This window comes from Neoarius graeffei, chromosome 2 (assembly GCF_027579695.1).
Source record: "Neoarius graeffei isolate fNeoGra1 chromosome 2, fNeoGra1.pri, whole genome shotgun sequence".
NCBI lineage: Eukaryota > Metazoa > Chordata > Actinopteri > Siluriformes > Ariidae > Neoarius > Neoarius graeffei.
Genome location: NC_083570.1, coordinates 87,342,763 through 87,366,103, shown reverse-complemented (window position 1 = coordinate 87,366,103; position 23,341 = coordinate 87,342,763). Strand labels below are relative to the sequence as shown.

The 23,341-nt window shown below is 44.0% G+C and overlaps 1 protein-coding gene across 1 annotated transcript in view; it reads right to left on the bottom strand.

Moving 5' to 3' along the window:
* LOC132874242 (Kv channel-interacting protein 1-like) overlaps window positions 1-23,341 on the bottom strand; it is a 42,186-nt gene that overhangs the window by 6,647 nt on the left and 12,198 nt on the right. Inside the window, exons 2-7 of the mRNA XM_060910252.1 lie at window positions 9,859-9,983; window positions 3,415-3,484; window positions 3,254-3,324; window positions 747-854; window positions 561-665; window positions 307-369 (exon numbers count right to left, since the gene is read on the bottom strand). Of these exons, the coding sequence (XP_060766235.1) occupies window positions 307-369; window positions 561-665; window positions 747-854; window positions 3,254-3,324; window positions 3,415-3,484; window positions 9,859-9,983 (542 nt within the window). The remainder of the gene's footprint in view (window positions 1-306; window positions 370-560; window positions 666-746; window positions 855-3,253; window positions 3,325-3,414; window positions 3,485-9,858; window positions 9,984-23,341) is intronic.

Genomic DNA, 23,341 nt, shown 5'->3' with positions numbered 1-23,341 from the left:
ACACTAATGATTGCCGAGGTGATTTTTAGTCACTGTATGTTGAACCAATCAGTAGGCTGTCCAAAGGAATCATCTAATAACCTTCAGCTGAGCTAATAAAGCTATAAGATTCAATGAAAATATAAAGATATAAAGGAAAATAGTAACAGGTTGACATGGGCATGTGACACCTGAAAAGCTTGGTGGATATTTGTGGGTTACAGTGAGCTGTGTTTGCCACTAGGGGGAAGTGCATACAAGGAATTATCAAACCCAAAAGAAAAGGAAAAGAAAAGTGGTCAAAAGTAGGAGCAATGATGTAGTTACCTCTTGACAGGATAAAATGAACTCATCAAGAGTGACAACTCCATCTCTGTTTTTGTCCATTTTCTGCAGAGGAAAATAAAAATAATCATTCTACAATTCTGGGATCTAATATAGTTGAACAAAATATGATTTAAATCAAATCTAATGCATGTTTAACCACATCTACATCTTTATTTATCTGTCTATATACACATACGGTAAAAACAGGATGACCTTCTGGATCATTTGATGTATAATTATAAACAGTTTCTTACCTGAAAGAAAGCATCCACGTGCTGTTTGGGCGTGTCTATCTTCAGAGCGGGGTACGTATATTTCCCCATCATGTCATAGATAGCACTCACTATATCTGTCATCTCCTGTACACATAGTAATAGGCCAACTGTAGACACACACACACACACACACACACACACACCTTCCCCAACCCACAAACAAACCTCCTTGTTAATGTAGCCATCTCGGTTGATGTCGTACAGGTTGAACGTCCACTGCAACTTCTCCTGTGTAGAACCTCTTAACAAGATGGACAGAGCTGTAACAAAGTCCTGGATACAAACAGCAAACAGAGAGATACAGAGAGATGAAAAGATTACACTGCAGAATGACAGCATGTGGAGAGAGAGAGAGAGAGTGTGTCTCATTTAGACGCACACTGTTGACAAAACTTGGGCCTTGTTTTTTGTGATGATGCAAGCACAAAAAGATCATGGCATTGTTTGTTCATTCATTCATTCATTCATTCATTCAATTTCATCTTCTGTAACTGTTTAAACCAGGTCAGTGTCATGCTGGATCTGCAGTCTATCCTGGGATCACTGTGCATAAAATGGGAATACACCCAGAATGAGATGCCAGTCCTTTTTCTTCCAGATTAATTTATATTTTCTGTCATAACCTACAGAAGCTGTCTTTTCATGCACTCTTGTAAGTATTCACATTTGTGAGACATTAGGATAGTGTGTGCACTATGTGGCCAAAGGTTTGTGGACACCTGACCCACCATCATACCCATATATGCTTTTTGAACATCCCATTCCAGATTTAGTCCCCCTTTGCTGTTAACCTCCACTCTTCTGGGAAGACTTTCCACTAGATTTTGGAGCGTGGCTGTTGGGATTTTTGTTCATTCAGCCACAAGAGCATTAGTGAGATCAGGCACTGATGTTGGGTGAGGAGGTCTGGGGTGCACTCGGCATTCCAGTTCATCTTAAAGGTGTTCAGTGAGGTTGAGGTCAGGGTTGTGTGCAGGTCACTTAAGATGTTCCACACCAACATTGCCAAACCATGTCTTCATGGAGCTCGCTTTGTGCACAGGGGCATCGTCATGCCTCACAGCAAGAAGGTTCTGGGTTCGAGCCCAGTGGCTGACGGGGGCCTTTCTGTATGGAGTTTGCATGTTCTCCCCGTGTCCACGTGGGTTTCCTCCGGGTGCTCCGGTTTCCCCCACAGTCCAAAGACATGCAGGTTAGGTTAATTGGTGGCTCTAAATTGGCCATAGGTGTGAATGTGAGTGTGAATGGTTGTCTCTATGTGTCAGCTCTGTGATGACCTGGCGACTTGTCCAGGGTATACCCCGCCTCTCGCCCATAGTCAGCTGGGATAGGCTCCAGCTTGCCCATGACTCTGCACAGGATAAGCGGTTATGGATAATGGATGGATGGATGGATGGATGGATGGAAATTGTAACACTACAGCATACAGAGACAGCCTATATAATTTTGTGTTCCCAAATTTGTGCCGAAAGTTTGGAGAAGAAGCAGACATGGGTGTGATGGTCAGATGTCCATATACTTTGACATTTCATGTATATTGATTACTTGATATTCAATCTGTAACTGTCCATAACTTTGTTGTTTGTTCTTATTTCTTACAAATAAAATAATGAAGTCAGTGGTGATTCATTAGTGGTTGAATGAATCTGTTTATATTTTAATGGGGTGACATTGATAGTGTAAATCTGCAGAAGCTGATTGTAAGAAAATTTTGAGGGTTTTTTTTTCTAAAGAATTTTTGATATGACACTAAATATATACTCACTGAACACTTGTTCTTGATAGGAACTTTTTCTTGATTCTAAGATTCTTGTTGTTGGCTGCAGGAGTGGAACCCAATGTGGTCTTCTGCTGTTGCATGCTGAAATGCTTTTCTGCTCACCACGGTTGTAAAGAGCGATTATATGAGTTAATATATCCTTCCTTGCAGCTTGAACCAATCTGGCCATTTTCCTCTTATCTCTCTTATCAACAAGGCGTTTGTTTCCACCCACAGAACCGTCACTCACTCAATGTTTTTTGTTTTTCACACCATTCTGTGTAAACTCTAGAGACTGCTGTGTGTGAAAACCCTAGGAGATCAGCAGTTTCTAAAATACTCAAACCAGTCCATCTGACACCAACGCCCATGCCACAGTGAAAGTCACACTCTGAGATCACAATTTTTCCCATTCTGATGTTTGAAGTGAACATTAACTGAAGCTCTTGATTTGTATCTGCATGATTTTATGCATTGTGCTGCTGTCAAGGGATTGGCTGATTAGAGAACTGCATCAAACTGCAGGTGTATGGGTGTTCCTAATAAAGTGGCTGGTGAGTGTATATGAGATGTTTACACCAAAATGTTATTTAAGACTTACTGATCTTACTGAGGGTTTGTTTTATGGCTCAGTATCTTATTAATTCTCAGGTCTTGAAATTATGATTTAGCTTCACACTTGAGAAACAGAGGCTCATCACATCAGCGCAAGCACTTTCATTACTGACCATGAAAATAGCAACTCAATGATAATGTGAAAAAAAATGGCATATGCCCAACCTGGCATGAAAATTGATGAAATAGACGTGAGGGAAAAATAAATGTGAGTCACACTGAGAAACAGGATGACTAAAAGGAGGGAATGAGAGAGAGAGAGAGAGAGAGATGCACACAATGTGACAGAGAGGATCACCTCGAACTTGATGGAGCCGTTGTGTTCCGAGTCAAAGGCATTAAACAGGTAGTGAGCATATGTGCTGGCGTCTATAGAAAGCAGTAGAAACTGTTAGGAGTACACACACACACACACACGCACATAAAATCTCACTTTCTATCATATGCATACAGACTTACCCCCCTGAGGAAAGAACTGTGAGTAAATCTGTTTAAATGTCTCTTCATTGACAACCCCACTAGGACATTCCTAAGAAAGAAGAAAGCAAAGATCATTAACTAGAAAGAAGGGAAATATGCAGAACCTATGGTTAATTACGTTGGTTGACTTTGGTTTTTAGCTCATCCAGCCACAGGCCAGGCCGGATGAGCTTATGCAATCATGCGTCGTCTGTCCATCGTCTGTCGTTGTACATCCACAATTTACAAAAATCACTACTTCTCCTACAGGACTGATCAGATTTCAATCAAACTCACATACAATATTCCCCAGGTGGATGTGCATAAAAGTTGTCAAGATTGTGGTGCCACTTGTCATACTGACAATTTTATGGGTGTCTGAAATTTTTGAGTGACTCGTCACATTAAACGCTACTTTTTGTAAACTGCTGGGACGTTTTCACTGAAACTCACCCAGAAGACTCTAAAGACATATTCCAACAAGAATTGTTCACCAGGTGGTGCCACCTACCATGGATGAGGCTACAGAGGGGTCACATGCAATTTAACGAAAATCGCTACTCTTCCTGCAGGAGTGATCAGATTTTGATCAAACTCATATGGAATGCTCCCCAGGTTGGGATGTATAAAAGTTGCCAAGGTGGTGGTGCCATCTGTCATATTTAACATTTTATGGGTGTTTGAAAATTTTGGGTGACTCGTCACACCAAACACTACTGTTCGTAAACTGCTAGGATGTTTTCACTGAAACTCATCCAGAAGACTCTCAAGAAATATTCCAACAAGAATTGTTCACCAGGTGGCGCCACCTGCTCTGGATGCGGCTACATATGGATCATATGCAATTTCACAAAAATCACTACTCCTCCCACGGGACTGATCGGATTTCAAACTCACACACAGCAACAGTGGCCAGTATGAGCTACAACCTAAATGAGGCTATTTTTAAAAAGTTACAAAGAAATTTAAATGAAAAGAATGGCTTAAAAATATTTTGAATGCTCGAACACTTGCAACTGTCTTATGACTGAGCCAGAAAAATGTCAACAGAAGCCAGAAATTATGCAATTAGCCAAATATATTATATGGTCATAATGGGCCTCATCTATAAAATGAGAAAACAAATGTATACATAAATCATTTGCAAGAACATTTGCACAGGAAATGTGACATTCATGAAAATACAGTTAATTTGGGAAAAAAAACAGTCTATCCTACAAGAGCTCCTATGTGTGTAAATTGATAAGGAGACTCATGAATGTGAACATCGATTGCTAAGCTCAACATTGTCCAGTTTGAACAGGTTATTTATTTCAATAACATTAAATTAAAGCAAATAATCTAATTAAATCAAATTAATTTCTGTAAACATAAACACCCATTATTTTTCTAAATTGCATATTCATTAACCCCTCCTAGAACTGCCATCTTATTGTCGTGGAGGGGTTTGTATGCTTGAATGATCCTAGGAGCTATGTTGTCGGGGGCATTATGCCCCTGTTAGGGTTTCCCAAGGCAGACAGGTCCTAGGTGACAGGCCAGACCAAGAGCAGTTCACCAAACCCCCTTATGGAAATTAAAAAATCAAGGACCATGACGTCGCCCAGTATGGCGCAGCTGGGGCCTCACCCTGGAGCCAGGCCTGGGGTTGGGGCTTGTATGCAAGCACCTGGTGGCGAGGCCTTTGCCCACGGGGCCCGGCCGGGCTCAGCCAGAAGCGGTGATGTGGGCCCGACCTCCTGTGGATTCACCACCCACAGAGGTAGCCGTAGGGGGCCGGTGCAGTGTGGATTGGGTGGCAGTCGAAGGCAGGGGCCTGGGCGGCAGTCGAAGGCAGGGGCCTAGACAACCTGATCCCCAAACACAGTGGCTAGCTGTTGGGACATGGAATGTCACTTTGCTGGGGGGGGAAAGAGCCTGAGCTTGTGTGGGAGGTTGAGAGGAACCGGCTAGAGATAGTCAGGCTCACCTCCACGCACAGCTTGGGCTCCGGAACCCAGCTCCTCGAGAGGGGCTGGACTCTCCACTTCTCTGGAGTCACCCACAGGGAGCGGCGGCAGGCTGATGTGGGCTTGCTTATAGCTCCCCAGATCAGCTGCCATGTGTTGGAGTTTACCCCAGTGAACGAGAGGGTCACCTCTCTGCGCCTTCGGGTCGGGGAGAGGGCTCTTGCTGTTGTTTGTGCCTACGGGCCGAATAGCAGTATAGAGTATCCGGCCTTCTTGGAGTCCCTGGGAGAGGTACTGAGAGGTGCTCAGACTGGGGACTCCATTGTTCTACTGGGGGACTTCAACGCTCACGTGGGCGAAGACAGTGACACCTGGAGGGGCATGATTGGGAGGAATGGCCTCCCCAATCTGAACCCGAGTGGTGCTTTGTTATTGGACTTCTGTGCTAGTCACAGTTTGTCCATAACGAACACCATGTTCGAGCATAGGGGTGTCCATAAGTGCACGTGGCACCAGGTCACCTTAGGTCGGAGGTCGATGATCGACTTTGTTGTTGTTTCATCTGATCTCCGGCCTTATGTCTTGGACACTTGGGTGAAGAGAGGGGCTGAGCTGTCAACTGATCACCACCTGGTGGTGAGTTGGAGCCGCTGGCGGAGGAAGAAGATGGACAGACCTGGCAGGCCCAAACGTATGGTGAGGGCCTGCTGGGAACGTCTGGCCGAGCACTCTGTCAGGGAGGTCTTTAACTCCCACCTCCAGGAGAGCTTCTCCCAGCTTCCGAGGGAAACGGGGGACATTGAGTCTGAGTGGACCATGTTCTCTGCCTCCACTATCGACGCGGCTGTTTGGAGCTGTGGATGCAAGGTCTCCAGTGCCTGTCGTAGCGGCAATCCCCGAACCCAGTGGTGGACACCGGAAGTAAGGGATGCCGGCAAGCTGAAGAAGGAGTCTTATCAGGCCATGTTGGCCTCCGGGACTCCTGAGGCAGCTGACGGTTATCGGCAGGCCAGGCGTGCCGCAGCTCGGGCAGTTGCGGAGGCAAAAACTCGGAACTGGGAGGAGTTTGGTGAGACCATGGAGGAGGACTATCGGTCGGCCTCGAAGAAATTCTGGCAAACCGTCCGGCGCCTCAGGAGGGGGAAGCAGTACTCTGCCAACACTGTTTACACTGCGGGTGGGGAGCTGTTGACCTCGACTGGGGATATTGTCGGGCGGTGGAAGGAATACTTCGAGGATCTCCTCAATCCCACCGTCACGTCTTCCATTGAGGAAGCGGAGGCTGATGACTCAGAGGTGGACTCGTCCATTACACAAGCCGAAGTCACTGAGCTGGTTTGCAAGCTCCTCAGTGGCAAGGCACCGGGGGTGGATGAGATCCGCCCTGAGTATCTCAAGTCTTTGGCTGTTGTGGGGCTGTCTTGGCTGACACGCCTCTGCAACATCGCGTGGCGGTTGGGGACAGTGCCTCTGTAGTGGCAGACCGGGGTGTTGGTCCCTCTTTTTAACCCTTTGATGCAAAACATATGCGCACCCTTTCTAATGCACAACATGGGTCAAAAATGACCTGCATTCATTTTCCAGGTTATTTCATGCTGACTGAGTTTTTCTTTGCTCTATCTTTTGAAATCAATTTATTTTATGATTGAATATTCCAAGTATTCTTTAAATATCTTGTTTTTAATTACCACAAATCATTAATTTAATTTTTTTCTTTCCTACTTTATGAACAAAAATACTTTTTATATTACTACACATGGGTCATCCAAGTGTGATTAAAATTAAATGTCTTAATACTATAATAATAATTTGTTTCAAGTAATTACTTTGGCAGTGAATGGGGCCAGTTATTTATTTATTAACTATGTAGTTAGCTAAGCCAACTACAATAAAATTAGCTAACTAAAGTAGAATATGTCAACAGCTAGGTAGCTAATAGTAATTACTTGTAATTTTCTGACAAGTAATCTACTCACTCTCAAGGTAACCTAAACATAATCAATATTTTTCTAAGGTAATGTTAGAACAATTGAAAAACATTACTTACATGTATTAGATGGGCAAAGGGCGCTGTGCTGAGCTGTGAAATGTCTGACAAGCACAATTCACAGTTCCCACCAAACGCTGTAGTAAATGCATGCGGGTCGTTTCTGACCCATGTGTGTAAACTTGATGTAGAATTACAAAAGCTGTGCTTGTTCATAACTTAAGAAAGGAAAAATAAAAATGATGATTTGTGCTAAACAAAAACAAGATATGTACTGCATATTTGGAAAAGTAAATGACAAAATGAATTTATTTTAAAAGTATATCATAGAAACACTCAGCCATACATGAAATAACCTGGAAAATGAATGCAGGTCGTTTTTGACCCATGTTGTGCATTAGAAGGGCAGTGATACAAAAAGGGTTTTTATTCAGAAAGTAAGAAAGGAAAAAATAAAATAATGATGTATGATGATCAAAAACAAGTTAATTGAGGAATACCTTGAATACTGAATGATGGAATTAATTTATTGCAAAGATATAGAAGATAAAAACTCAGCCAGGTCACTTTTGACCCATGTTTTGCATCAAAGGGTTAAGAAAGGGGACTGGAAAGTGTGCTCCAATTATAGGGGACTCACACGTCTCAGCCTCCCCAGGAAGGTTTACTCCAGGGTACTGGAGAGGAGAATTCGGCCAATAGTCGAACCTCGGATCCAGGAGGAACAATGCGGTTTTCATCCTGGTCATGGAACACTGGACCAGCTCTATACCATTCATAGGGTGCTCAAGGGTTCATGGGAGTTTGCCCAACCAGTCCACATGTGCTTTGTGGATCTGGAGAAGGCATTCGACCGTGTCCCTCGTGGCATCCTGTGGGGGGTGCTTTGGGAGTATGGGGTTCGGGGCTCTTTGCTAAGGGCTATCCAGTCCCTGTATGAATTGAGCAGGAGTCTGGTTTGCATTGCCGGCAGTAAGTCAGACCTGTTCCCAGTGCATGTTGGACTCCGGCAGGACTGCCCTTTGTCACCAGTTCTGTTCATAATTTTTCTCATCTCATCTCATTATCTCTAGCCGCTTTATCCTTCTACAGGGTCGCAGGCAAGCTGGAGCCTATCCCAGCTGACTACGGGCGAAAGGCGGGGTACACCCTGGACAAGTCGCCAGGTCATCACAGGGCTGACACATAGACACAGACAACCATTCACACTCACATTCACACCTACGGTCAATTTAGAGTCACCAGTTAACCTAACCTGCATGTCTTTGGACTGTGGGGGAAACCGGAGCACCCGGAGGAAACCCACGCGGACACGGGGAGAACATGCAAACTCCGCACAGAAAGGCCCTCGCCGGCCACGGGGCTCGAACCCGGACCTTCTTGCTGTGAGGCGACAGCACTAACCACTACACCACCGTGCCGCCCTTCATAATTTTTATGGACAGAATTTCTAGGTGCAGCCAGGGGCCGGAGGGAATCCTGTTTGGGAACCACAGGATTTCATCTCTGCTTTTTGTGGATGATGTTGTGCTGTTGGCTTCTTCAAACCAGGACCTTCAGCATGCACTGGGGCAGTTTGCAGTCGAGTGTGAAGTGGCTGGGATGAGAATCAGCACCTCCAAGACAGAGGCCATGGTTCTCGACCGGAAAAGGGTGGCTTGTCCTCTCCAGGTTGGTGGATAAGTCCTGCCTCAAGTGGAGGAGTTTAAGTATCTCGGGATCTTGTTCACGAGTGAGGGAAGGATGGAGCGTGAGATCGACAGGCGGATCGGTGCAGCCTCCGCAGTGATGCAGTCGCTTTACCGGTCCGTCATGGTGAAGAAGGAGCTGAGCCAAAAGGCAAAGCTCTTGATTTACCGGTCGATCTACATTCCGACTCTCACCTATGGTCATGAGCTTTGGGTAATGACCGAAAGAACAAGATCGCGGATACAAGCGGCCGAAATGAGTTTCCTTCACAGGGTGGCTGGGCGCTCCCTTAGAGATAGAGTGAGAAGCACAGTCACTCAGGAGGAGCTCAGAGTAGAGCCGCTGCTCCTCCACATCGAGAGGAATCAGCTGAGGTGACTCAGGCATCTCTTTCGGATGCCTCCTGAACGCCTCCCTGGGGAGGTGTTCCAGGCATATCCCCCTGGGAGGAGGCCCTGGGGAAGACCCAGGACATGCTGGAGGGACTATGTCTCTCAGCTGGCCTGGGAACGCCTCGGAGTTCTTCCCAAGGAGCTGGCCGAGGTGTCTGGGGAGAGGGAAGTTTGGGCTTCCATGCTCAGACTGCTGCCTCTGCGACCTGGCCCCGGATAAGCAGATGAAAATGAGATGACAGATGAAATGAGCATATTCATTAAATGAATAATGATAAATAAAAAACAATTAGCAATAATTAAAACAAGTTCAGAAACACTTTGATGAACAACAATGATTTCATTGTGTAAATACTGTGTGTGTGTGTGTGTGTGTGTGTGTGTGTGTGTGTGTGTGTGTGTGTGTGCGCGTGTGTAAAACATGTACATTTTTAAACCCCCTATAGAGTTCTTGCAGCTCTCTCTTGCTGAAGTTGGTCTGAGCTTCCAGCTGATCCAAACCCTCTGGACGATGACACACCATTGTCATCTCCAAATCATCATCCAACTTATCTACAGAGAAGGACACAGAATAAACAAAATGAGAGAGGAAAAAGCAGTGAGATGAAGTATATGAGCTATTATTCTATCCACATTCACTGGATATGAGCAATTGCTTGCTCTGATTGGCTCATATATCGTGCCATATACCGTGAGTAGAGAAAAACAAAATGGCAGAGCATGTTGCTGAACCAACCAAGGATGAAATAAAAACTCTGCTTGAAAACAAAACCCCCCAAAAATACAAAAAAAGCAACAAAATATGGAATAAAAGTATTTGATGGCAAGAATGTATACTTTTAATTCTTCAAGAATTATTATTCTAGCATTTTTCACAAATTGCTCCAGTCATTTCGCCGGTTTATTTACAGTACATTCTAAGCGGAAATGATTTTGTTGGACATTTTGTATAAAGTTTTTATTTATCGAATTTGGAAAACATAAATAAATAAATAAATAATGCTCTGTTTCTCAAAATCCAGTGAATGTGGATAGAATACAACAGTTATTCCACTCAGTCTTGTCATATGTGGCTTATAGCCAGCTCGGTGCTACACGCCTCGTCAGCTATCAGCTCATGTGTAACTCGATTTTGTGGAATAACTGTTAATTAGATGATGGAAAACAAGGAAACACATTGTCACTGATGTAAAGTGAACTCATACAGAGCTTCTCTGCTTTTTTTTTTTAAATTCCTGTGCTCATTTACCCAACGTAGCTGGAGTATGGTGCGCTGGGCTGAATATTGGATGAGATGAGATAACTGAGGCTTATCTATACTCACATATGGTATGAAAGCTGTTCTGCTTTTAACAGTAATGTTGTGGATTTAGGCGGCACGGTGGTGTAGTGGTTAGCGCTGTCGCCTCACAGCAAGAAGGTCCTGGGTTCGAGCCCCGGGGCCGGCGAGGGCCTTTCTGTGCGGAGTTTGCATGTTCTCCCCGTGTCCGCGTGGGTTTCCTCCGGGTGCTCCGGTTTCCCCCACAGTCCAAAGACATGCAGGTTAGGTTAACTGGTGACTCTAAATTGACCGTAGGTGTGAATGTGAGTGTGAATGGTTGTCTGTGTCTATGTGTCAGCCCTGTGATGACCTGGTGACTTGTCCAGGGTGTACCCTGCCTTTCGCCCGTAGTCAGCTGGGATAGGCTCCAGCTTGCCTGCGACCCTGTAGAAGGATAAAGCGGCTAGAGATAATGAGATGAGATGTTGTGGATTTATGCTTCTTTTTCCATTTTCATAAAATAAATATATTTGAAAAAGTGTGATGCCTTGAGAGGAATCTTTCTTCTTCACTGAATGAGTCAATGAGAGAAAGAATGACTGTTCAAGTGAATAAGTGAGTGAGCGAGCACATGACTCAGCAAGCAATTGAGCAAAGACTAAGTGCATGAATCAGTCAGTGGCTGCAGTCCAGTTGTCTTTTATGTTTAGGAAGCTTCCTAACTGAATGAAATGACCTGGAAGGATCTATGTGGCAGTCATGATAAGAGTTGTTTGAATTCTCTAAATGCTAAGGAAATGTGCTTCAGTGCTTCCTTTCCTATCTCCTTGAGCAAAGAGTACACCGGACCATCCTTTATGAAAGGAAAGGAGATAATGCCACCCACAGTTCCTTCTAGCCACAACATTTAAAGTGACACACCATCAGCACACCATTCACACAAACAATTATATATAGTGTCTTGTAAAAGTATTCCTCCCCCTTGGTGTTTGTCCTGTTTTGATGCATTAAAAGCTGGAATTAAAATGGATGGGGGGGTTAGCACCATTTGATTTACACAACATTCCTACCACATTAAAGGTGAAAATTGCTGTTTTATTGTGACGCAAACAATAATTAAGATGAAAAAACAGAAATCTGGAGTGTGCATAGGTATTCACCCCCCAAGTCAATACTTTGTAGAGCCACCTTTTGCTGCAATTACAGCTGCAAGTCTCTTGGGGTATGTCTCTATTAGCTTAGCACATCTAGCCACTGGGGTTTTTGTCCATTCCTCAAGGCAAAACTGCTCCAACTCCTTCAAGTTAGATGGGTTGTGTTGGTGTACAGCAATCTTCAAGTTATACCACGGATTCTCAGTTGGATTGAGGTCTGGGCTTTGATTAGGCCATTCCAAGACATTTAAATGTTTCCCTTTAAACCACTCTAGTGTAGCTTTAGCAGTATGTTTAGGGTCATTGTCCTGCTGGAATGTGAACCTTCATCCCAGTGAGTGAGTGAGTGAGTGAGTGAGTGGAAGTATAAGTGAGTGAGTGAGTGAGTGAGTGAGTGAGTGAGTGAGTGAGTGAGTGAGTGAGTGGAAGTATTACTGAGCAGTTGAGAAAGTGAGAGAGTGAGTGATTGAGTGATTGAGTGAGTGAGTGAGTGAGTGAAAGTACTACTGAGCAGTTAAGAGAGAGAGAGAGAGAGAGAGAGAGAGAGAGTGAGTGAGTGGAAGTATTACTGAACAGTCGAGAAAGTGAGTGAGTGAGTGAGTGAGTGAGTGAGTGAGTGAGTGTATTATTGAACAGTTGAGTGAGTGAGTGAAAGTACTACTGAGCAGTTGAGAAAGTGAGTGAGTGAGTGTAAATATTACTGAGCAGTTGAGAAAGTGAGTGAGTGAATGAATGAGTGAGTGAATAAAAAAACAGGTCCTTTTCACCTTTTGTATTTAAAAAAAGAAAGCATCAGTAAAACAAAGACAATTGAATATTGACAGTGTCACATCCATCAGTGGCCAAGAATCCATGTCCTCTGGGAGGGAGGGGTGGCATATTCTCTCTCTCACCTGTCAATCACAGCAAAACTAGTCAGTTATTTGGAGTCTATGAGCTCCTGCATGTGAGGGAATGGATCGTTCTTTCCTCTGAATATGTCAGTCTGCTTTGGGATGCAGCACGAGCAGCTATTTGTAAAGATGCAGTTAGCTGGCTTCATGTGTGCAGAGGACGCACATCGTAGCCCTTCCACTCCTTATTTTATAGCTGTTGTATGCCACAAGCTGGTGGGTAGGAACTGGACAAGCCTATGTCAGGGTTAAAATCAGGGAAAGGGTGTGTGTTGTGATGTGTTGGCATGAGAGAAGTTAAATCACAATTTCCTGAAGTGTACAAGAGTGTGTATCACCTTGCTGAATCTTCCCAATTACAGAACAACTAGCCAGCTTGAAGGAGTTGGGTTAATCTTTGCTTCCTGTGAAATTTTAACAAATTGCTGCATAGTCACAGTGCCTTAAGTACCGTAGGACTGACTGCTAACTCTGCATCCAAACTAATAGACTTGTGTTATTCTGATTAATATAGAAGACACACAAATACGTGACACATTGTTTAATAGTGTGTCCACTCATCGGCCACTTTATGAGGAACACCCATACACCTGCTGTTTGATGCAGTTCTCTAATCAGCTGATCCGTTGACAGCAGCACAATGCATAAAATCATACAGATACAAAGAGCTTCAGTTATATCAAGAGCTTCAGTTAATGTTCACTTCAAACATCAGAATGGGAAAAATTGTGATCTCACAGTGTGACTTTCACTGTGGTATGGGTGTTGGTGTCAGATGGACTGGTTTGAGTATTTTAGAAACTGCTGATCTCCTAGGGTTTTCACACACAGCAGTCTCTAGAGTTTACACAGAATGGTGCAAAAAACAAAAAAAACACTGAGCGAGTGACTGTTCTGTGGGTGGAAACAAATGCCTTGTTGATAAGAGAGGTCAGAGGAAAATGGCCAGATTGGTTCAAGCTGCCAGGAAGGATATAGAAACTCATATAATCACTCTTTACAATCATGGTGAGCAGAAAAGCATCTCAGCATGCAACAGCAGAACGCACTGGGTTCCACTCCTGCCAGCCAAGAACAGGAATCTTAGAATCAACATCAAGTTCCTATTAAAGTGGCCAGTGAGTGTAATGTTTAATAAAAGCTTTTCATGTAAATGTAAAATATCCACTGTTCTATCTAATGCTTGTGTCACACTGTCTCATATCTTGCCATGTGAGCGGTGTGTGGGTCAAACGCCAAGAAATGAGGCATATTTTGTCCAAAATTAAAGTCCTGTGACGTACATGGCATATGTGTGGGGTTACTGTGGCATATCTGGGGTTTGTATGGGGTTCAAGGGACATAAAGTTATGGTGTACTGAGGCGTATGCATGGCGTATGATGCGTTGCCACAGCATAACCATTTTGTTGGCGTGGCATTTCGTTCTTACATGTGACATTGCTGCTGCATACCTGTGGCCTATCTGCATCATTCACGCTGCATTCATTGTCATTCATCACAGTCAAGAAATCATCATGCCAGCGAAGAAGTCTCAGGACCCAAGAACGGCAAAGGAAGAGGGAAGACATCAGCCGCATCCACCCAGCCAGCCCTGGAGCCACCTTTATCAGACACATGTCAACTAAAGCGTTCGCACGGCATAATAGGTGTTCAAGCAACGTTCTCGCTGCATCACTGCTGCGTAGCTTTCATTTTCATGGCATACGCGTGACATATGTGTGATGTATCAAAGCTGCTATGTGTGTGCTACAGATTTTTAAGTGCGGACTTAAAAATACGTCACACCCTGGCGTACAAGGAGATCGTGTCACGCATCCTAGAGTATTACCTACGTAAGCTGGCGATGCTGTGATGTTCCTCTCTTACTGCCACGTATCCTGATACGCTGTACATATACAAGGCTGAAACGCCAACATAAGCTGCACATGATGCACACACTTATGATGATGCTCCCCTGCAGAAATAAATAAAATCTGGGCAGAACCCAGACACAAAAATGTGCTAGTCAATTGTTGTATCTGACATATGGTTGCAATGCACTGATATACAAAACATATCTTATTTTTTGAAAGTCCAAACAGGAATGCACCTGAAAGCAGAAATAGTCTGGCTGCCACACAAATTCAATCCCAACCAGAAAAAACTACATTTTGTCACATTTGCGTGTATTGGCGCTTGGAGTGCGCAGCGGCGTGCCTTGCACTGCTACTCACATGCAGCGCTATGCTCAAGCTCATTAGGACTGTTCCTGATCAGACTGCAATCACAGCTCGCACTTATAAGAACTCTCCTCACAGACAGACATTGCGAAGTATATAATTTGTTCCTTGTATCTGACGTTACCAAGCCTTGATTACTCATACATGTCAACCTATACGGAATGTCCGTATTTTATACGGATTTGATTCAATAAACGTAGTATACGGGCGTACAAATAAAGTTATATGGATTCTTTAAAAAAAAATTCAATATTTATTTAGAGCTATAATCAATTCCCGTGATGATAAAAGAGCGCATAACATTTACAAACGTACTGTACACCACAGACAGCACAAACAGCCAGTAAAGAGTCTTATGAAATCGCACGTTATCTTGTGGTAGCGAGACTTCGTTCCACTTCTGATCATGCGCACACCGCATTGCGAGAATCCCGCCAACCGGGAAGTAACATTTTGTCTGAAACGCGTATTTCCACCTGAGCGACTTTCACTAGCGACTGAAAAGATTCTGAATGGGCACTCCGGCAAGATCAACACAGACACTTGCTGTGACATGCAGCCTCGTGAGGTATTGGTGCAGACGGCTAAAAAAAGCTGTCATGGAGTACAATTCAGAACATTAGAGTGACACTTTGTGTTTTTGTCAAACATTGGACCTTTGTATTCATTCTGAAGGTTTATTGTTATTAATATTGAATAAAAAGTAACTGGGATATATCATTGTTAATTATCATTCAAATTTTAGGTAAATTATTTTAATTTGCATCTTATACGGATTTTATAAGGGAAATACGGATTTTGGAGGTTGGTTATACAGGTTTGATTGACCAAAGGTTGACATGTATGATTACTGTTTTGCTCCTCTGGTTTGACTGTGTTTTCTGTTTTCCCGACCACGTATTGCCTTGCCTAGTTTTTACTGTTTGCCAATCGCCTGAACTCAGCCTGTTTCCATTTATGCTCTTTGCCCCATAGTTTGGAACTGTTTGCCAGCTTGCTTTTAATAAAACTCTTCCTGCACTTACATCCATCCATTGCCTACTCATGTGACACATTTGCTGTGAGCACCTCTGATAATCATCTGTTAAATCACCTGTTCGGGTCTGCCCAATAGAAATTGGCTTTGCTTAGCATAAATAAATAAAGTCCAGCAAAGTCCAGCTCCACCTCCTCGTGGTGCATCCTGGATAACGCTCTTGTCTATGGACAGGGGTGGCTAAAGGGGCTCTAGTGAAGGCAGGATAGGTCTAGCAAGCCACTGCTGGATAAATATTGCTCAAGTTACTCAAGATGAGCACCGAAAGGATGGATACACTCGGAATAATCGACCAAGGAACGGAAAAGGAAAAGGAGAATGAAAAAGGAAAAACTAAACCAGTTCTAAAATTGGCTACTATAAATGTTGGGACTGTATGTGGTAAGGAAGAGGAAGTTATCGACCTCATGGGAGAGAAATATTGGGATATGATGGGAATATCGGAGAAAAAAACTATAAATAAATAAATAACAGAGGGAACATCTGTCCTAATACACCATGCCAAGCTCACATGGCCTTAAAATCCCAGCAGCACTCTTATTTTCAGCCAGGTTTCAACCTGGAGCTTTTGACCTTCATGCTTATGTTTTTGTTAAATAAGTGAGCCAGAGAACCGATTTGCTTCCTTATCACAAATAAAGAATGTATATTTTCTAAATGGGACTTTCATTTATGAAACAAAATGTATAAAATGGAACAATTCATTTAAAAGGATCTTACTGTTTATCCTGTAGAGGAAATAAGTGCGCATCCAAAGAACCAAAGAACATTATTTTCATTATTAAACAAATTCTCTGAGCACTGTTGCTGGTTATTATAAATTACATGACTGCTAGCATTAATCCTTCACATAGGCAGCTCAGATAATAAGAGGCTTATTATACTCTCTCTCTCTCTCTCTCGCCAGCATTATAGTAATCCTGCATCTGAAGTGTTTAATTTGCATAATCTGAATTATCATAATCGATGCATCAAACTACAGTGTTGACCCGAACAAATCCATCTCCAGTGTGTTCTCAAGAACGCATTCAGCATTCACGACTTGTATTGTCTCTGTACGCATCTCATGAAAGGTTTTTGTAAAGAAGCTTTACAGGGATGTTATAGATTGATATTACCAAACACAAATAAACAAACAAAACACACACACACACATATGTAATTACCATTTGGATCACTTCATGCCTGCAGTGTGAAATCAGTTGCATGGTGTTTTATTGATCAGCTGCTTCACACAGCTTTTCAACTAAACATGACCTCTAAAGGAGAACACCACCACTGATTTCCTGAATAAATGTTTCTTTGTTTGTCTCGTTCTCAAAGCTTTTTCAGCCAGGGACCACTTTCAGTGTTAAGGCAATCAGCAGGCCCTTTATGAACGTACCACAGAATCATCTCATGAACACAAACCAACTCCATTCAAATATTAGGCACATTATTATATCATTCTAATTATATCATTTTATCATTTTGTACTATCAAATATATTTATTTTACCACTGCTATTTGTTATATTTCTGCATATATATATATATATATCCTTCTTCTTTTGGCTGCTCCACATCTCCATTGCTCCCTGTCTTCAGCATCCTTCTCTACCACACCTGCCACTTTCATGTCCTCTCTCACCACATCCATGTATCTCCTCTTTGGCCTTTCTCGTTTTCGTTTGCCTGGCAGTTCCATCCTTAATATTCTCCTTCCAACATGCTCTGCATCTCTTCTCAGGATGTGCCCATACCATCTCAGTCTCCTCTCTTAGCTTAAAGTGCCATTCCACCATTGGATGTATTCTTTGGCATAAAATACAATATATTTTGACAACATATATAAATGGTATCACTAGATAGAGAAATCTTTTAGCTTCAAAATGATATATCAAACATAATTTTTTGACGACAAGTATATTAATTTTGCGACCAAAGTCACCTACCCTTTTAATTTCCGCGCGTGATGTCATCGGCAGGTTCCCCTTCTTGTGTACCACGTGACGTGTGACGTGGCACATATCAGCAATGGCGGATAGAACGCGATAAAAATAATACCAATAAATCTAGCTAACTGAAAGATTAACTCAAAATTTTTCGCAATTTTTTTGGCCCCCATATACGAGGAGAAATGACTCTCTCACTTTGGGGGTTTCCTGGTCTAAAAATAGACCGACACGTGGTACACAAGAAGGGGAACCTGCCGATGACATCACGTTTCACTACCGCGCAGAAATTAAAAGGGTAGGTGACTTTGGTCGCAAAATTAATATACTTGTCGTTGTCAAAAAATTATGTTTGATATATCATTTTGAAGCTAAAAGATTTCTCTGTCTAGTCATGTTGTCATAAAATATATTGTATTTTATGCCAAAGAATACATCTAATGGTGGAATGGCACTTTAATTCCCAAGCTCTCCACATGTGCTGTCCCTCTGATGTGCTCATTTCTTATCCTGTCCAACCTTGTCACTCCCATCGCAAACCTTAACATCCTCAACTCCGCCACCTCCAACTTTGCCTCCTGTCTCTTCGTTAAGGGTACGGTCTCCAATCCATACATCATAGCTGGTCTCACTACTGTCTTATACATCTTACCTTTCACTTTTGCTGGGGCTTTCCTATCACAAATGACTCCTGAAATCCTCCAACTGCTCCACCCTGCCTGCACTCTCTTTCTCACCTCACTATCGCAGCCCCCATTTTCCTGCACAGTTGACCCCAGGTACTTGAATTCACCAACTTTCTTTACGTCTACTCCTTGCATCTTCACTACACTCTCATCCCCATTCTCACTGATGCACATGTATTCTGTTTTGCTACTGCTCACCTTCATTCCTCTTCGTTCCAATGCATATCTCCATCTCTCCAAACTCAACTCAACCTCCTTTCTACTTTCACCGCATATCACAATATCATCAGCAAACATCATGTTCCATGGTGACTCTTGCCTCACTTCATCCGTCAAGCTATCCATCACTATGGCAAACAAGAAAGGACTCAAAGCAGATCCTTGATGGAGTCCCACCTTCACCTTGAACCATTCAGTTGTTCCAACTGCACACCTCACTGCTGTTTCACTGTTCTCATACATGTCTTGCACCACTCTAATATATTTCTCATTCACTCCACTCTTTCTCATACAATACCATAACTCATCTCTCGGAACTCTATCGTATGCCTTCTCCAGGTCTACAAACACACAATGTAGCTTTCTCTGACCTTCCCTGTACTTCTCCATTAACATTCTTAAAGCAAAAATTGCATCCCACGTGCTCTTCCTTGGCATAAACCCGTACTGCTGTTCAGAGATTGCTACCTCTCTTCTCAATCTCGCCTCCAATACCCTTTCCCATAGCTTCATGGTGTGGCTCATCAATTTTATTCCTCTGTAATTACTGCAGCTCTGTACATCTCCATTATTCTTGTATATTGGGACTAGCACACTCTCCATTCATTTGGCATTTTCTCATTCTTTAGGATCTTATTAAACAATCTCATTAGGAACTCCACAGCCATCTCACCCAAACATCTCCAAGCCTCAATTGGGATACCATCTGGTCCAACTGCTTTCCCAGTCTTCAGTCTTTTCATGGCTGCCCTCACCTCATCCTTACTAACCAACTCTGCTTCCTGATTTGCTGTCTCCAATGAATCTGACCTTTTCTCTCTTGGATTCTCCTCATTTAATAAATCCTCAAAGTACTCTTTCCACCTTCTTAATACACTCTGTTTGTCAGCACATTTCCATTTCCATCTTTCATCACTCTTGCCTGCTGTACATCCCTTGCTTCCCTGTTTCTCTGCCTGTAGCTAGTCTGTACAGGTCTTGCTCTCCTTCTTTGGTCTCCAGTCTTTCGTACAACTCCTGGTATACATCTGCTTTCGCCTTCGCTACCACTCTTTTTACCTTCTGTCTTGTCTCTCTGTATAACCGCCTGCTTTCCTCATCTCTCTGATCGTCCCAATTCTTCTTGGCTAGCCTCTTCTCTTTTATAATTTCCTGCACTTCTTTGTTCCACCACCATGTCTCACTGTCTTCCCTCCTCCTTCCCGATGACCACCCTAGCACCTTCCTTGCTGCCTCTCTTACTAGTACAGCAGTAGTATTCCAATCTTCTGGCAGACTTCCATGACCACTCAATCCTCGTCTCATTTCTTCCCTAAATTCCTTCTGATGTTCAACCTCTTTTAGTTTCCACCACTTAATCTTCGGCTCCACTATTTCACGCTTCCTCTTTTTCATTTTCAAGCTCATCCTGCACACGACCACTTGATGTTGTCTAGCTACACTCTCCCCTGCCATCACTTTACAGTCTCCAATCTCCTTCAGGTTACCCCTTCTGCAGAGTATGTAGTCCACCTGTGTAGATCTTCCTCCACTCTTAAACGTCACCCTGTGCTGCTCTTTCTTCTCAAAGTACATATTGACTATTGCCAAATTCATCCTCTTTGAAAAATCAACTGCCATTTGCCCTTACACATTTCTCTCTCTTACACCATATCTGCCCGTCACGTCCTCATCTCCTCTGTTTCCCTCGCCAACATATCCATTGAAATCTGCTCCTATCAGCACGCGCTCCTCCCTCGGTATACTTTCTACCACTTCATCCATCTTTTCCCAGAAATAATCTTTCTCTTCATTCTTATATATATATATATATATATATATATATATATATATATATATATATATATAAAACGCTAATGCATTACAGCAGGGGTGTCCAAACTGATCCATAAAGGGCCGTGTGGCTGCAGGTTTTCATTCCAGCCATGCAGCAGCACACCTGACTTGGCTCATTCAATCAACTGAACTGTCTTCACACAGTCAAATACTTGCAGCCACACCCACCCTTGATTAAAGGGTGGGTGTGTCAGTTGATCGAATAAGCCAAATCAGGTGTGCTGCTGCATGGCTGGAATGAAAACCTGCAGCCACACGGCCCTTTATGGATCAGTTTGGACACCCCTGCATTACAAGGAGAGCTTTATATATATAAGCTCTCCTTGGAATGCATTAGCGTTTCTATAGCTCACTGACAGGGACTTGTATGATGGATACTCAACATAATAAACAGATAAAAAACAAATTATTTAACAAAAAAAAAATGTGTAATTGTTCATCTGATTATCATGGTCCGCCCTGGACTTCCACTCCAGAGATTTACTATCTCCCAGTTCAGCGCAATCTGGATCCGGGACGGGACTTCCATCTTGCCGGCATTCACTTACTGGTCTGCTCTGCTGTGTATAAATAGGCCGTTCTCAGAAGAGGACTTTGCCAGAATGTCTTGTCTGTTTCTCATGTTGTCTCTGTGCCATTTTTTGTTTCCTGGATTTTTGGTCTCTGTTTTGCCTTGTCTTAGCCACAGTTTTTTTGCACTCACATTTTGTAAGTTTTTCTTGTTTTTTTGCACTACGTTTTTTGTCTCAAGTTTTTGTCAGAACTATTTTTCATGTTTTTTCAAATTATCACTTTGTCTACCTCGTTGTTGTCTGGATTATTTAGCTATTTTTGTTCATTGACTCTTTTTGGACTTTAATTAAATCATTTTTTTCATTGGATTTTCTGGTTTGTGTTCTGCTATTGGATCCTAACTCGCCACATCTCGCCACCCTTAACAGTATGTTCTAGCCAACATGGATCCAGCTGAACTTGACCATCTGAGAATGGCTATGCAGCAGCAAGGAGCCCTCCTCGGGACCCACCAACAGGAACTCAGGCAGACCACTCAGAACTTGGCCACCCTGTCCAATTCACTCAACCTCCTAGCCACACAACTCCAGCACTCCCAAGCCGTGCCTACCCCTGCCCAGCCATCTCTTTCTTCACCTCCCGCCACCGCCGCTCTCCACGAACCAAGACTCCCTTTGCCTCAGCCCTACAGTGGAGAACCAGGTATCTGCAGATCTTTTTTTGCCAGTGTTCGTTGATCTTGGAGCTTCAACCTCTGGCTTTCCCCACAGAATGCTTCCGGGTAGCCTATACCATCACGCTCCTCACCGGCAAGGCCAGGGAACGGGGGACAGTGGTCTCGGACACCGACTCGCCCTGTTGTTCCAGCTTCAAGGAATTCTCTGAGGAAATGAGGCGAACATTTGAACGATCTCTGTCCGGCCGGGAGGAGGCAAGAGAGCTCATGGAGCTGCGGCAGGGGTCCCAATCTACCTCAGGTTATGCCATTGAGTTCCGGATGTTGGCAGCATCATGCGGTTGGAATGAGAGTGCCCTGGTCGACGTGTTCCTACATGGCTTATCCGACGCCGTCAAGGATGAACTCGTCTCGCGGGAACTGCCGTTGGACCTCTCCAGCCTGATGGACCTTGCCAATTGCATTGACACGCGGGTCCAACAACGGAGGAGAGAGGAGCTGCCACAACTTCAACCCCTCTCCACCACCTGCCTCGTCCATTGAACCCATGCAGGTAGATTGGGTACGGGTGTCAGCGGAGGAATGACTGCACTGATGGAACACGGGGGCTTGTTTCTACTGCGGTCAGCAGGGACACATCTGCCGAGCCTGCCCGCTAAAAGGACGACCCCACCAGTGAATCGAGGGGGCCTGGTGGGCAATGCTCGGAACCAGTCCCCTGCCGACCAACCATTGCTCCCCGTCATCACTCAACAATCAGCATCGCCATCTTCAGGCGCTTGTTGACTCTAGGGCAGACAGGAACCTGATCTACTCTGCCACTGCCAAGGATCTCGGAATCCCGTTACTTGCCCTCAAGGTCCCTCTCACCGTCTTGACACTCAATGGCACTAGCTTGACCACCATCACTCACCTCACCACCCTGCTCACCCTAAGAATTTCAGACAATCACTCCGAAACGATACAACTTCACATCATGAACAACCCTCATGTTCCCGTTATTCTTGGATTACCCTGGTTGATGCAGCACAACCCCCACTTAAACTGGAATGACCACACCATCTTAGGCTGGAGTCCTTCCTGCCTGGCCTCCTGCCTGAACTCCACACTGCCTCCCGCCAAACCACCTCAACCCTCAGCCAGCGAGTTTCCTGACCTTTCTCATGTGCCTCCAGAATATCTGGACCTCAAGCCGGTCTTCAGTAAGACCCGAGCAGTGTCCCTTCCCCCTCATAGGCCCTATGACTGCGGTATCGACCTCCTGCCAGGGACGACGCCACCCAAGGGACGTCTCTACTCTCTTTCCCCCACCGAGAGACAAGCCATGGAGAAATGCATCACTGAGTCTCTGGCAGCTGGGATCATCCGCCCTTCCTCCTCCCCAGCAGGGGTGGGATTCTTCTTTGTGGAGAAGAAAGACAAGTCGCTCTGCCCCTGCATTAACTATTGAGGTCTCAACGCAATCGCAGTCAAGAACCACTAC